The following is a 12,560-nucleotide window of genomic DNA, read 5'->3' on the forward strand; positions in this document are numbered from 1 at the left end:
CAACCACAGAGCATACTTAGACAGTACCTTGGCTCTGATACCAATTGTTGCGGAAGCCAAATGTATATAGTGTGAATGAGTCACAACTACTATACCAAAAATTATGACAACCACTAAATAATAAACAAGACAATAAGACAACAATAAAAGAACACCAGAATTTACAAGGTTCGGCCAATTTTGCCTACTTCCTCGGACACAATCAATATTTTATTCCACTCTAAAATTACAAGTGAAATAATACTAAAGAGAGAAGATACAAATGCCTTAAGAAGATAAAAGGCAAATGAGAGGTGTACATAAATCCTAAATATTAGGCCTCCTTTTATAGAGTGAAATTCCCATTCATCCACCGATGCGGGACTTACAATTTCAACACCCCATAAATTGGTACCCCACCTGTACTTCCTCGTAACTGTTTCTTATTAAAGAAAATGTGGTTTGCGTATTTCTATTTAGTGATGACAGTTTGATGCTTCAACATATAGTCAAAAGAAAGAAAAAAAAGTGAATCTGCAAAACATTGCCTCAATTACCACAGAGTTGAAGAAGTGTAAGAGTAGGCACAATCCAAAATGGATTATAAAGAGTCAAAATCCAAAATGGATTACAGAATAAATGTCCAGCAAAGACAAAAAGAGTAAGCCTTCTTCATATATAGCTGTTCACATTCAACAATTCTCTCCTTCTGGGCATTACGTTTCTTCTCTTCTTCTTCAGGTTATTCTTACCCAGTGATTTTACTGTGTTTTTTCAGTTAATTGAGTGATGAATTTTTTGAGGATTTTCAGGTTTTTGATAAAGCTTCTTATAGTTTTAGTTTGATTGTTTCTATCTGAATCGTTTTTTTTCCTTCTTGAAGTCTTGATTTCTAACCTCTACATTCAGTTTATGTATAAATAAATCCCCCATATATGGGAATGTCCTTATTTGGATGATAAGATTGGTGTTTTTCTTAATTAATTTTTTCAATCTGAACTCTGATAAAAGAGCTTTTCCCTTAAGCATTTTAGTTTGTTGTGTGCTTCAAGAAAAAGTTTTTGCGAATCAAAAGGCATCATGCATGTACTAAAATCAGATATGAACGCAGAGAGGATATGAATTGAGCAATTTTTCGTGATAGCATTTGGTCTTTCTCATAGAGAATTTCATTAGCTAATTAAGTGGTGCTTTGTGCTGAAACCTTTCTTGGTCTCTTCGGTTTCAATAATCGTTAAGGTTCATTTTCTTTCGCTTAAGAAATGATTTTCTTTTAGTAATAGAGATATCCCGAGGGCCAGTGGTGCAAGATTTAAAAACTATGGGCCCCGCCTCTACCCTTCTCCACTTGAATAGCAGGTTGTTGTTTATATCAACGTTCGTGATGTGTACCCTTTGGGAAATGAATTTCATTTTATCTAAGCTGTAGAATGAAACAAGTAACTTTCATGAATTGGTTGTTTACTTGATTGTTGGATTTGAATTTAGCTTTATCTATTGCATTGTTTGTGTACTTATACGGCTCATGAGATCTGAGATTTATAACCTGCATTTCAAAAGCTTCTCTTCTTTATAACTTGCTAATGATAACTTATTGTGCAGGTTTGGTATTCTTGAAGCTTTCCTTCAATTTTACTATTGTGAGTATTTAAAATGTTACTTTGTTAGTGGTCCTGATCTTTGTAACCTTCTCAATTTAAAATGCAAAATATATCAGAATGACTTCTACATGATCTTTGTGACATAATGAGCCTTACTTTTTCTTCCCATATATATGCGCATCGACCTATTACTAGTTATTGCTCCACATCCGGCACTAAATTTACCTCTTTCTAATCTAAATATATACTGTCATGCAAAACTTTTGTTTTTAGATGAATATGTGTCTTTTTATCCCTGTTACAATGTAGCATTCTTAAACTAGGTCATACCTATTAAAGTTGAAACTTTAATTAGATTGGTAGGTATTCAGTTTGTTTCTTGTAAAGAAACTAATTTCATGCATTCTGCAGTTGCAAGTTCTGAACAGTTTCCATTAATCTAACTAGTTGTTTTGGAGTTTGTACTTCCATATCTGTGCTTTAACCATACATACCCTGCGCATAAGTTTAGATGTACTTCTGCTATCTGTCTCGAAAAAGTATTTACTTTCTCTTCGGTTCTTGTTTCTTGAGTTCCATTTTCATTGTAAATTTCTGCTCTCATATTGTTGTTGAGGATGGATCTCATAGTCAACTGGTAGTCCCCATTATCTTGATCTGCATGTTGAACGCTTAAACAATCGAGAAAGACTAAATCTTATAACTTGACCTGCTTCAGGTGCTTAAGCTGTTAAAAGGAAATGACTCACACTGGTGAAGCTTCTGAGGGCCATAAATTTGAAGGCATTCATACGATGATTGAGATAAAAGTAAAAACTATGAACTCTCAAACCCACAATTTGCGCATTAGCAATCAGGTACTTGTTTGTTGATATTAACTTATGAACTGTTACCTATTTCATTAAGTAAAAGAAAATTGTGCGATACATTAATTATGCATGTTTAACTCTAAACCATACGATTTTTTGCTTGCACAACCACATAGTTTATGCATGCATTCTCACTTTTTAATGACTATGGTTATGTGCTTATCTCCATTTGTGATGTCGTGCAGAGGAGAGTATGGAACTTGAAAGAACACGTATCTCTTTTGATTGGGATGCCGGTGGAACAACAGCGTATAATCTATTGTGGAAAATTCTTACAGGATGATGACCTCCTTTCTTCATACAGTATCCTTTTTTATTCACTTTATATATGATCATCTTTAGTACAGTACAATTTAAAGTTCTTTTGCAATTTTGCTGAACCTAAAATGCATTACTACTGCAGTAGTTTCTCAAAGTAGTATTACTTGGAGAAAAATGGTTTTCTTTAAACATCAAGTGGCTGGCAGTTTCCTTAAGATTTGATGCATTTATGTGTAGGAGATTTAGGCTGTGTCTCTTTGCTCTTATTATTTCTTTCCCCATCGGAGACTTAATGCTAATTAGATATTCAAAATGGTGATACTTTGCATCTGGTTTGCACTGTCCAGAGCATGTCGTCATCCTTTGGTAATGAGCTTTCTTTAATATATGATGTTGGTTCAGAAGTTGTGTAGACAATCTCCTCCTAAATATCCATTACAAATTGTTTACTGATTGTTCTTTACGTAATTTTTTTTTTGTGTCGCAAGTGAAAGTAGAAAATTTCAAAACCATTTAATACTTCTCAAATATTTGGTTGCAAGCTATGAATAGTTTTTTGTCATTTCTAAGTTCTAAGATGGACGTGCCACCACCTACTCCTTCTGCTTACTGATCAGGTGATTTTGGTACTTTATCTTAACCATGTTGTTGGATCGTCAATTTATGGTTCACTTGAATCGTGATTGTAAGTCATGTTATTTGTTAATGCATTTGACCTTCGGCTCATGATCAGTTCTCTCTATTCTAGCTGAAGAACATTATACTTCGTATCTTTACATTATACTTACTCCTGCCTGTTCTATTTGCTCTACCTCAGGTGCTACTGATGGGATTTCTCCAGATACTCAACAGGTAAGTTCATTCGCCTATTAATCATACTGATCATCCTTATAGTTCTTATATGTCAATGCATTATTTGTGTATACATCCTCTGCGAAACGCGTGTTCTTCCCTTTGTCACTTTGAAGTAATATTGAGGGGGTTGTCGCTGCCGTTTCTTGGGATTTGTAATTTAGGTTGTAGACAAGTACTGTATAACAGTCTGGTTGTTGCAGGAAATCCCTAACTCTATAGAAACTTTGTCACGATATCTCAACATAATGAGACAAGAATATAGTATAAATGGTCAGTACTTCTCTTCCTCTTTTATGTTTTCCTTTCACTTTAGAGGTTTGCGGCTAAGTCATTTTCTATAATCAGGAACAGAAAACAATACGAATGAGGTACGCGGAAGTGCATTCAATCCTTTCACTCCTTCACAAGGAATTCCAGAAGTAGAACAATTAGCAAGACTGCTGTCGTCCACTAGGGATATGCTTATAAGCCAAACTGAACAGCGCTTTCTTGTAAGTGCGTGCTCCTACTTATGTTTTCTTGTAAGATAAGCAGAACATTTTTGACTGGTTGGATTTTCTGTTGGCATAGGAATTGGAAAGGGATCTGCGCCAAAATCTGAACGTGGGTGATCCGAGGGTGCGCCAGGGAACCCAGTTAAATGCACAGACAACAATCGGAACAATGTTCAACAATCTAGGTGCATATTTTCTGGAACTTGGCCGCACAGTGATGGGAGTCCGAATGGGTGACAATGGGGTATTATACTTTGCTCTCTACTAAATGGATTAGTTTTTCTCTTAATAACATGACCATGTCTGTTACTGTTTTCAGAGTAATGCCGTAGTTAATGCTGGGCCTGCAGTCTATATAACCGACTCGGGTCCACTGTCCATCCAGGTAGCCTCGTCACTGTTCCTCTACTTCAACCAAATCTATATCTGACAATTAAACTTTGTAAATCCAATGTTCTGTACGTCAACAGGAAGAACTTTATTCTGTGCTGCTCTCAACAATACACAGGCTGATCAACTCTGGTTTAGTAAATAATAATAATACGAGGCTGCACCAGAGGCAAGTTGGTACACAAATGATAGGAGGTTCGTTATGTAGATAGTTCATAAGATTTGACATTATTTCTGTACGCTATCTAGCTGGCAAATGAGCATGGTAAGATGAACAAGTAGTTTTATGTGCACCATAAATAGAAATGAAATAATATAGTTCCTTTGTGAAATTATTACTTATTAGTTTCCAATGGAAATACTTGTTTCCTTACCAAAATAATAAAACTGATTGGCCCTTTCATTTTATGATATATTAATGAGATTATCTACAAATATCTACGTGAAATTGAAACACATGCAACAAAATTTCAGCACATACAACTACGTCACAATCCCAAGTCGGGGTCAGCTATATGAATCCTCACTGACCATGTTTCTCCATTTAAACTCATCTCTTGGTCAATGCTTATTACACAAAATAAAAATATCAGTTTCAATAGCAAGTATGTTTTTTTTCTTCTTTTTAAATCAAGGGAAAAAAGTGTCAGTGTCTGTAAAGAGGTTAAGAGCTAAGTTGGATTTACTAACAACTAGAAGAGGTATTCTAGTATCCAAAATAGAAAACCTTGAAGATGCATCGGCGTTTTACTGCTATAAAAAGGGATAAAAGCATCTAGATGTTGTCGAGTCCCTGAATTTGGTTTAAAATACTTCTCAAAGATGATTCTCTGATCTTTATTCTTAATTAGGAAGACAAGCACCCAATATGCTACGAGTCAGATACACCAGATACTTTCTTAGACCCATAGTTGCCACAGCTGATCAAACTGAAGCTCAAGTACTGCCACCAGGAAGTGGCGTACCAACGGAAGTTAGCCAACTTTTGAGAAGTATGTTCCTCAGTGGTGAACTTCAAGCTGCTACACCTGCAGTTGCAACTGTAGATAACGTCGTTGACAACTCAGGGATATTAGGTCTATCTTCTGGACCATCAATTATAGAACCTAGAAGTGCTCATGAATCAGCTGCTGAAGTAAGTGTATTTTGCACCTTTAATGTTAAATACTACACCAGTTATGGAACCTAGAAGTGCTCTTGATAATAACCATATTTTTCTCTATACTTACGCAACTAGCATAGACTCAACTTTTATTCTAAGCGGCGATGTGTTTGTGCAGCCTGCTAATGAAGGTGTTGGGACCTCTCATCGACGAACAGTTGATTTTGCTGAAAGCTCATCACATGCAAAACGACAAAGGGTATTATTATACCACAATTTAAGCTTTCTTCCTTTCCATATTATGCTGGCAGTTTGAGTTCTTTCATCCTCTCTACATAACACCTCTTCTTGTTGCTTCCACGTAGAACCTTATAATTTAAGGAAGAAGAAAACAAAGTAACATGAGAGAGTGGCATAATTTCAAACTGTCTCAACTTCAATCAAATTGGTAGTACAAGTTTCATCTTGACTAATAGCCTGATTGACCAAGTTTCTTTTGAGGAAAAAACATTTTTTCTTGGTCAAAAGTGTTTTTATCTAAAATTAAGGTGTTTGGTCAAGCTTTTGAAAGGAAAAAAAATACTTTTGAGGAGAAGCAAAAACAGTTTTGGAGAAACAGAAAAAATAGCTTATCTCCAAAAGCATTTTTTTGAAAAACACTTTTGAGAGAAATACATTTATGAAACAGTTTTTTAAAGCTTGGCCAAACACTAATTGTTGCTCAGAAGTGTTTTTCAAATTAATTAGCTAAACACAAACTGTTTCTCACAAAAAGTACTTTTCAGAAAAAACACTTCTCAAAATAAGCTGATTTTTGCAGCTTGGCCAAACGGGCTATAACTCCTCCTTAAATCCATTGACCATCGATAGAGCTAGGAATTCTGGCAAGGGGATTCACAAAAATACAAGAATGACATATTTGAGATTATATATACAAAAAAATTATTTTTACGCTGTATAATAGGCGGATTCGCCCTTGCCTTTGACATAAGAGTGCTGTAGCTTTTAACTTGAATATTCCCTTTAGTTTTCCTATGGACATGTATATTTAAGTGGATGTGTATTCTTATAGATAAAAGTCTTACAGTGATTCACAACAACTATTCATATATTACTACATATTCAACAATATGTTAAACCAATTAATTAAGTTCTGATACTTCAGTGGATATGGAATAGTTAGATTCATTTGACTGCAGCTTTGTGTTAATTTCTGATTATGGTAGGTGCTGAACATGCTTATTAATTAATTAGTATATCTTCTTGAGAAAAAGTTTTTGGTTGCTGTTTTTGACACAGATGGAGTGATGCCTTTGTTGTGGGAGCCTATTTTGTTGTAGTACATCATGTGTTTGGGGTATGATCAGCTGGCGACAAGATATTGCTAATAGACAGTTTCATTATTCTTCAGCTTTGCGGAACTTTGTAGTTATTTTGTTGTCTGTTTTATGACGATATTTTACTGGATCAACATTCACTTATGAACTTATGACAAAGGATTTTAAGCTTTCTGCTCATTGGTGTTGTCTTTTCCTGATATATGTTGTTACATACATTGCCTTAGAGATTATATAATAGGAAAGCCAAAGGTGAATGTGTTATAATACATATATTTGCAAGTATTATTTCTTCCTTTGGATGCCATGCTGAAATTATCCAAGCCATTAATGTGGTCATCAAACTAGCTAGGTCATAATTCAGAGGCAGGGCCAGAATTTTGAGTAAGTGGGTTCTGGAAACTTTAGATAAACTTCAATTGCTTCCTTTTAACTAGTGATTTATTTAGTGGTAGTGTTTACCCGAAAAACAGATAGCAATTGAATTTTAACGTAGTTCTAAGGATCTGTGGTATAACTTGATACAAATTGGGGAAAACAAGTATATGAATATCGAAATTAGCTATAAAAGAAATGAATGCAAACCGAATGAATTAGTTAGCCTAAGCCTTCAAGTTTTATCACCTTCAAATTGAATGGAGAGTGATTGATAGAAGAATAATATGACTAATTATCAAAGCGAGCCCCGGATATTATTTGCTTTATGTTCTATAAATCTCAATGAATCCGCCCCCTTCTACAAATGATAACAGCCCTTAATATAGTGGGGAAATCCTATTTTGGATATAATTAAAAATACATAGTGGGGATCCCATGATACATTAATTAATTAGTCTCTCCTTGATTTGTGCCGTGATTTCCGCCGAGATTCTCCCCCTAATTGCGGCTATAACGACTTTTTTGTTTCTTGGCTCGATCTCGATCTTGATTGGTCTCTATTTGTTCGACCTCGATTTTGGCCGATCTCGATCTTGATCGGTCTCTGGGGCTCGAGCTCGGTCTTGGCCGATCTCGATCTTGATCGGTCTCTGGGACTCGAGTTCGACAACCTAACTTCGCATCATGGCTCGATATTACAATAATGAACCTCGGACCATCATGTTCCAATCTCGATTAGTTATACAAAGAACAAACTCGATTTTGACCGTATACAGGTAGAAAAAAGCAAAAGCTTCTTTTACAGTATTACAGTAGTAACACTAGGGTGAGACCTATCATGTAAAATGTATTTATATGTCTTTATACCAGGAAAGAAAAATGTCCCTTCCGTATCAAGAATAATAAATAAAATTGAAACAAAATAAAATTTTTATATCAAAATGACTTATGGCGTCACCGGAAGAATCAGATCTTCATTTCAATCAAATTTATTCTACGGTGTCCAGAGGTAGGGAAAGAAAGGAGGAATTGATAGACCAACTTGAACAAATTCATAACTTGCTTCCATCTGTCCCGAATGAGAGAAATTAGGGCGTAATACTGTAATTTAGCATGTGATAATATGTTACTTAGAATTACTTACATTTTAAGTGAATAGAATGTATAAGAATTTTGTACACGTTCATGTCACATAAAAAGTAAGTAATTATTTTGGTTAACTGGTACCATGCATTCATTTGTTTCTTTTCCTGCCCATTCTCATTATCCTAATCTGCATATCGAATTCATAAACAATCGAGAAGCACAATCTAATAATTTTCCTGCTTTAGATGCTTAAGCTGTTAAAAAGGAAATGACTCACACCGGAGAAGCAAATAAATAGGTGGTATAGGAAAAGAAATAAAGTTCATTCTTTTCCTTTTATGCATGGCAAATGCAAATTGAATTAATAAATGTTCAAATATACAAATATAATTAACTAAACTAAAGATGGAGCAAATGTGTCCAAATTATAAAAAAAATTACCCCATTTAGCCGGTTGAAATTGAAAATTGAATAAAAATTTTCGAGTTCCAAACTTTCTTATTTTTAATATTCTTTTAAATTGTTTATAGTTTAAAAATATGATTATGACAAGCCGAATCTTTTAAAATTAACTGACGTGTCACTTTCTGGTGGTTAAAAATTGGCTTTTCAATGAATACTTTTTAAGAAATTGACACTTATAAGTATAATTGTTTTAATGATACAAAACATAAATTTGTGACTTTACTGTTACACCGAGTAAAGTTCAACGACTTTAATGGTATAAAAAATAGTTTTGTAATTGCATTTATACAACACAGTAAAGTTCACTGAATTAATTGATACAAAAAAGAGTAGTGTCAGATCGTGCAGAATCCAAAATAGATTACAGGGAGTCAAAGTGGAGCCTTCATTCAGTTTGTATAAATAGAGTTTCCAGCAAAGAATGGATTCCAGCAACGACTCGGTAAATGGAATGGATTTTGGTAAAATTCCAAACTCAGGACCCATAATGTTCAAATTCTGAATCCGCTTTTGGGCATATCCTAAATTTGACATGTATATTCCTTTGCATATTACCCATATGTAATAATGGGTGGGGACTTAACATAAATATATCATGCTCTTACAAATTTTGAGAAGTTTGTAATTCCCCGGTCTTGAACTCCATGTAGAAGAAGCTACTACACCTGGAGCAACTAAAGATAACGTCACTGAGAATGCAGGAAAAGGTGTATCTTCTGGAACTAAAAGTGTTGATGAATCAGCTGATGAAGTAAGTGTAACTTTCCGTCATGTTGGGACATCTTGTCAACTAAATGATTGTGTGGAAACCCCATCAGATGCAAAACGGCAAAGGGTATTATTACAAAACTTAAGTTTTCTTCCTTTCCGTTATGCTTTTTTTTTTTAAAATCCCCTAACATGTATATTGAAAATATAAGGAGGGGGCATAAACCAAAACCTCCGCAAGACTTAGTACAGAAGTAGCAACCTTGATACTGTGTTGATGTCGAAACTTAAAGATGGTGTGCACTGGGGCACTTGTATGACGTAACAATAACTTTGTGCCCAAGGCACTACGCAGCATGGAGGTTGTATAGCTTAAGACGATAACACCATCATACCTCCATGTGTGAGAGCATCATCCTAAGGTGGATCAAAGTACCACCCTGAGTGTTTAGTAGTTTTAATTCTGAAAGAGGGGATTTGCATTCTATCCATCCTTATTGTTCCTCTAGCTATCACTAGGGAGGTCAGCTTCATCGAAGTACATGCATTCATCATCCAAAGTTGTTGCATATTTGGCCAAGGAATCTGCCACATGATTTCCTTCCCTATAACAATGTTGTACTTTGATTCCATGTTGTGTGACTTTCTCCTGGATTTTACCAATATCCCTTTGTAGTCTCCAGGGACTATTAGTTGTGCCAAGAATCATGTTAACTACTAGCATTGAATTAAGTTCTAGGATCAACCCCGCAAAACCTTGTTGGCAATATCCCTTTCCGTTATGCTTGCAGTTGAGTTCTAAGCATGTTGTTTGTGCAGCTTGCCAATGAAGATGTTGGGACTTCTCCTCAACAAAATGATGTTGCACAAGCAAAAAGGCAAAAGGTACTATTAAAGAACTTAACTTTTTTCCCCTTCGACTCCGCTGGCAGTTGAGTTCTTTCATCCTGATCTACATAACTTGCTCACGTATTAGAACTATATGCTTGAAAGTAAAAGATCACATACCAGCCTTACTAATCGGGCACAGTAATGATTGGATTGAGAAAAGTCTGGTAATTAATATGATAAATGACATAATAAGAGATGTAATGATATGAGTGTGAGCAATTTAGCTGCAACCTTCTCTTTACTTCTGATTATTGTAGGTGCTGAACATGCTTATTTAGTATGTTTTCCAGATAAAATATTTTGGTTGCTTTTTTCTTTTTTCGACACAGATGGAGTAATGCCTTGGTTGTGGGAGCTTACTTTGTTGTCATACATGTGGTGGGATATCAGCTTGTGACAAGATGTTACTACTATTTAGACAGTTTCATCTTTCTTCAGCTTTGAGAACTTTGTAGTTGGTTTATTATCTGTTTTTCTGACAATCTTTTTCTGGATATTTCCTTAAGAACTTGTGGTGGTGAAAAATGATGTTAAGTTTTCTGCTTATGGGTGTTATCTCTTCATGATTTCCTTTTACATATATTGACCTTGAGATTATAAATATTGCGCTTGCTTTGCATACATACATGCACTACTAGAAATTCGCTAAAAATCGACCAAAAATACCGACCAACGTTGGTCGGTTATGACAAATTACCGACCAAAACGCGACCATTACGGTGTGGACGGTGTTTTGATGGTCGGAATGGCTTACCGACCAAAGTTGGTCGGAAATTACCGACCAACTTTGGTCGGTATATTAAAACGACCATCAAACAAGTTTAATTACTTACCGACCAACTTTGGTCGGAAACATATTTTATTAATTTAATTTTACCGACCAAAGTTGGTCGGTTTAACTAAATTATATTTTTTTTATTAATTATTAAAATTAAAAAAAACCGACCAACTTTGGTCGGTAATTGAAAATATATATTTTTTAAAAATAATTAAAATTAAACATTACCGACCAACTATGGTCGGTAATCTCAACAATGCAAGCAAAATACCGACCAAAGTTGGACGGTAGTGTTGAATTCTGGGAATTCAATGTTCATTAACCGACCAACTTTGGTCGGTATTTTGGAATAATTTATTTTTTTTATTAAAAACCGACCAACTTTGGTCGGTTTTTCTAGGTTTAATTTTTGCATAAAATGCCTGTTTTGGCAGCTAAACCACCTGCCAGCATACCAATACAACAACATAACAACACAACAACAACAACAACAACAACAACAACGACAACAACAAGAATAACAATAATAACAACAACAACAACAACAACAACAACACAACAACAACAACAACAACAACAACAACAACCAAAACATTCAATAAATACTTTAAAACTAACAAATTAAAATTCAATTGAACATAAAAATCCAAAACCAAGTTAAAACTAATTACAACTAGTTCAAAACTGGTTCTATTTGTCTAGTTCAAAGTATATAAAAGTCAAGGGGTGTTTTGTACAACATCATCATCACCGTCTGATGAACTTTCATCTACAAGACGATATAGAGAACGGTCTTGTGGAGGACGGGAAGCACGATCACGGGGAGGACGGGAGGAACGATCATGAGCAGGGCGGGAGGAACGTTCACGTGTAGGTCGACCCTCTGGAGATGACTCACGAGATCGGGGCAACGGAAAAGCTCCACTAGATAGGAGAGTTCTGATCTGAGCTTGCATGCCAAGGAATTGAGCATCTCTAAGCCTTTCTCTTTCCTTGGCCACTTCTAGCTCTGATGTGAGCTTTGTCACTGTCTCCCGCATAGCGGAGAGGCTCTCCCTATTAAGTTGCTCGCCTTGCGAGGAAGTCCCTATTCCTCGCATTTCACACTTATAGCGATGGAATTTTTAGTAGGAAGCCCGTATACCTTCCCCCATTTTGGACCGCCAACAGACTCTAACCATATTCTTTCAGCATCCTCGTCCGAAGGTTGGGTTGGCTCAACCTAGTCACCAGCTGGATGACTACGGATGAATTCCTCCACGTTACTTTGGTAGCGACCCTATATTATTTTAAATTAAATCAGTATTTCAAGTTTTTTATAAAAGTAAATTATAATACTTAAATAAAATTGAAAGCTTACATATGC

General features: G+C 35.4%; 1 protein-coding gene across 3 annotated transcripts; it reads left to right on the forward strand.

Annotated features, from left to right (window-relative positions):
• Positions 1 to 420: 420 nt before the first annotated feature.
• On the forward strand, positions 421 to 7,065 carry LOC107831996 (ubiquitin-like domain-containing protein CIP73). Of its 3 annotated transcripts, none has more exons than XM_075236623.1 (14): positions 421 to 720; positions 1,582 to 1,619; positions 2,299 to 2,437; positions 2,635 to 2,752; positions 3,014 to 3,076; positions 3,528 to 3,562; positions 3,766 to 3,835; positions 3,911 to 4,056; positions 4,136 to 4,303; positions 4,379 to 4,444; positions 4,530 to 4,644; positions 5,301 to 5,584; positions 5,730 to 5,810; positions 6,851 to 7,065. In XM_075236623.1, the coding sequence occupies exons 3-14, from the start codon at positions 2,321 to 2,323 to the stop codon at positions 6,857 to 6,859; spliced, it is 1,272 nt and encodes a 423-aa protein (XP_075092724.1). In that variant the 5' UTR covers positions 421 to 720; positions 1,582 to 1,619; positions 2,299 to 2,320; the 3' UTR covers positions 6,860 to 7,065. The 3 variants fall into 3 exon arrangements, with proteins under 3 accessions (XP_075092724.1, XP_075092723.1, XP_075092725.1); XM_075236622.1 differs by having other exon boundaries at positions 422 to 640; XM_075236624.1 differs by lacking the exons at positions 421 to 720; positions 1,582 to 1,619; positions 2,299 to 2,437 and having other exon boundaries at positions 2,656 to 2,752; positions 2,917 to 3,076.
• The last annotated feature ends 5,495 nt before the right edge of the window (positions 7,066 to 12,560 follow it).

This window comes from Nicotiana tabacum, chromosome 18, assembly GCF_000715075.1.
Source record: "Nicotiana tabacum cultivar K326 chromosome 18, ASM71507v2, whole genome shotgun sequence".
Lineage (NCBI taxonomy): Eukaryota > Viridiplantae > Streptophyta > Magnoliopsida > Solanales > Solanaceae > Nicotiana > Nicotiana tabacum.

Coding starts and splice junctions, on each gene's coding strand:
- LOC107831996 (XM_075236623.1), top strand. CDS start 2,321: ATGACTCACACTGGTGAAGCTTCTGAGGGCCATAAATTTGAAGGCATT. Junction 3,563..3,765: donor TTTCTCCAGATACTCAACAG/GTAAGTTCATTC, acceptor TGGTTGTTGCAG/GAAATCCCTAACTCTATAGA. Junction 4,057..4,135: donor AAACTGAACAGCGCTTTCTT/GTAAGTGCGTGC, acceptor CTGTTGGCATAG/GAATTGGAAAGGGATCTGCG.